Source organism: Frankliniella occidentalis, unplaced genomic scaffold (assembly GCF_000697945.3).
Source record: "Frankliniella occidentalis isolate FOCC.00 unplaced genomic scaffold, Focc_3.1 Scaffold226, whole genome shotgun sequence".
In the NCBI taxonomy this organism is placed as follows: Eukaryota; Metazoa; Arthropoda; class Insecta; order Thysanoptera; family Thripidae; genus Frankliniella; species Frankliniella occidentalis.
In genome coordinates this window covers 204,043-206,807 of record NW_026267352.1, presented here as the reverse complement: position 1 = coordinate 206,807, position 2,765 = coordinate 204,043, and the positions used below count along the sequence as shown (strand labels likewise).

The 2,765-nt window shown below is 39.1% G+C and overlaps 1 protein-coding gene across 1 annotated transcript; it reads right to left on the bottom strand.

The window, feature by feature from the left end:
• On the bottom strand, positions 1-2,424 carry LOC113202052 (cell cycle checkpoint control protein RAD9A). The gene is made up of 7 exons (XM_026416106.2): positions 2,078-2,424; positions 1,753-1,970; positions 1,510-1,668; positions 1,281-1,437; positions 1,018-1,189; positions 733-944; positions 1-642 (listed from the first exon to the last, which is right to left on the bottom strand). The coding sequence occupies exons 1-7, from the start codon at positions 2,163-2,165 to the stop codon at positions 194-196; spliced, it is 1,455 nt and encodes a 484-aa protein (XP_026271891.1). The 5' UTR covers positions 2,166-2,424; the 3' UTR covers positions 1-193.
• Positions 2,425-2,765: the final 341 nt, after the last annotated feature.

The window sequence follows — 2,765 nt, the reverse complement described above, 5'->3', positions numbered from 1 at the left end:
TTATTTTTTTTCCACACCTTATAAAATCTGAAAGTGAAGGTTGAGAAGTTAGTGTGTAAGTGGTTACAGTCTTCTAAGGTTGTTCTTGACTTGACTTTTTCTCTCTTCACTGAAATTATTCTTTAAGTTCATCACAGTCAGAGCACCCCCCAAAGGGGAGGAATTAAATGATAGATAAAAAATTACTGTTAGTCTAATCTTCTTCCTCATCTGTATCAGGAACATAAACTTGACCACCATCAATATCTGCAGCAAGCAAGGTAGGATCATAGCAGCGTTGGAAGAAAAACCGAGCTTTCTTTGATGGTCGTGGAGATGAAGGCACAACTTCATCTTCTTCATCTTCATTGTCTGAAGCAGGAATAACAATATCATTTATACCATCTCCATCAGACTCTGCTGCATCGAGAGATTCCTCAAAACCATCAAGAGGATTTCGCCTTGGGCGTGATAAAGATGAAGATGACCCAGAAGTTCCAACAACAGCTCTAACACTAGAAGTGGCTGATGTTGTACTTTGTTGACTTGTTCCATTCGGCAAAGTCTGTTCTGATCGTGCCTGTTGTCTTTGCACAGCAGATAGTCTATTGGTATTGGACGTAGCTGTTGTTGATTGATTTGTTTTACTAGAATTTGCACCACCTAAACAAGAAATTACATAGGAATTCATAGTTGGAGTCATTTTCAAAAGAACAAAAACAATTTAGTTAAAATAATTAACAAGCAACGTACTTGAACCTCCCCATGCTTCATCAAGGCTGCGAGGATTTTTGCTTGCAGTTTTCTTCCGAAACTGTACTTGCTGATCTCGGCCCTCAGATGATTGAATGGGTGTGAGAAGTTGTTGTGAATCAGAGCGACTTGCATCACAATCTTCTGGGGCAAGGCTGGACAGCACAAACCGTAGTTCAACAGTGGAGGAGTCACTAATAATTACAACTGGGCTAGAACAATATAAATCAAGATAATCAGAAAAGAGTTTTATACTTTTGCACATACAGATCAACAATAGTTTACCTCCCCGGAGACGAAAATTTCACAGCTAGAGGTAGATTTAGAGGCTCAGAGAAGAAAAGAACAGCACGAAATGCCTTCAGGCAAAATGTTATAGAAGTCTGTTGACCAACAATAAATGAGACAAATTCACCAGAATCAAGTTTTAACTCGGATCTCACTACACCAGTTGGATCTGAAACATGTAGACGATTTGAATTAATGTACTCATGGAAAGTAACAGGACTTAAGTGAGACAAATATTTGTAGGTATGCAATTTGTCTACCTGTTCCACCAGGAACATAATTTCTTAAAACGGCTGTGCGTTCTTCAACAGCTAAAGTTATGTCTCTTTCAGTCATCTGAAAGTTTTTCACAGCAGTTGCGAATACATCAGCCCCGATAACCAAATGATTGGGAACTTCATCTACAGTGTACAATGCCTTTAAAAATATGAAGATAGTTAGAATACCAGATTACATCAGCAAAAAAATAAAAATAAAAGGTGTACAAACCTGTAATGTTTCTGTTTCTATTACTGGTAAGCGGTATGTACGAATCAAACCATGATGGCACCGAAACTTGATCTCAAGCCATGTAGGTTCAATTTTGAGAAGACAAGTTTCAACTTGTTTTCTGATACAGGCAAGTGACCTGAAAGCCGCTAAATAAGACTGAAAGTGAAACACAATAAGACAACAGATTGTCAAAGGAAAAGTAACTTACACTAGAATAATTTTTCTATTGCAATCACCCACCTTCATGTTAATTCTACATTTTAAAGCATCATCATCTTCACCTTGACCCTGGGACTGGACGGGGCAATTATAGTAAGAAAAGAATTGATTGGTAAAATGAACTTCAGCGTAAACTGAATGGTTGGAATGGACTGTACGAAATGTAAGTCCTCCATTCAAAGGTTCTAGGTATAGCTCATCTCCGATTCGGGCAAGGGAGTGTAATGCCCTTCCAAGTACTGTAATGACAAAAAGACGAAGGATTACAACGCTGTTGGGTAGAAAATTTCCATTTGTATTAAACTCAACACTAATAACAATCTGATAGTTAGGTTAGACGGCTTACTTTCTACGTTTTGCTTCGGAACCACGCACATCATGTTGGTGTCAGATGGTTGTACGTCATTCTTGTCTCTACTTCTTCGTTTGTGCATTTCGTCTGTTCAATGATAAGCTGAGTTAAAAGGAAATTTTCTGTAAATGTAGCTTCTACAAGTAGCATACAAAACTTCAAACTTCAGGAAAAAGCCCTCCACAGACGAATTTCGTTGCGTCTTTGTTTGTTTACAAATTCTAGGGCTGTTCAGAAACATTTTTATTTTGTACTGCTCATGATCAAAGATTCATGACTGTTCCATGTCCCTAAAATATAGTCCAATAAAAATTGAAGTATATATACATAAAGTCTGAATGTAATCATAACGCTGAGAACAAAAAAAGTAAAGGGGAGGTTCGGTTGGTTTGTCTGATAAGTGGAGATTTCCAACTGTCGCCGCTAAAGCGCTGCGGTCGGCGCGCTAACATCGCGACACATTTGAAACATGCTTAATGGTGTCAGATTAGGCCCTCAAGTTAGGCCCTTGAGAGAAGGCCTCACACTACGCAGTTCACTGGGGGGGGGGGGGGGTCCTCCGGGCGAACGGGTCGCGAACGAGCGAACGAACAGGCCTCACACCGAACTCAGTTCAATGCTCCTATTATAGGTCCTTTAAATTCTGTAATGTTTGTAAAAACCAAATACTGTAAAACACAAT

Coding starts and splice junctions, on each gene's coding strand:
- LOC113202052 (XM_026416106.2), bottom strand. CDS start 2,165: ATGCACAAACGAAGAAGTAGAGACAAGAATGACGTACAACCATCTGAC. Junction 1,669..1,752: donor AATGTAGAATTAACATGAAG/GTGGGTGATTGC, acceptor TTTCACTTTCAG/TCTTATTTAGCGGCTTTCAG. Junction 643..732: donor TGAAGCATGGGGAGGTTCAA/GTACGTTGCTTG, acceptor TTTCTTGTTTAG/GTGGTGCAAATTCTAGTAAA.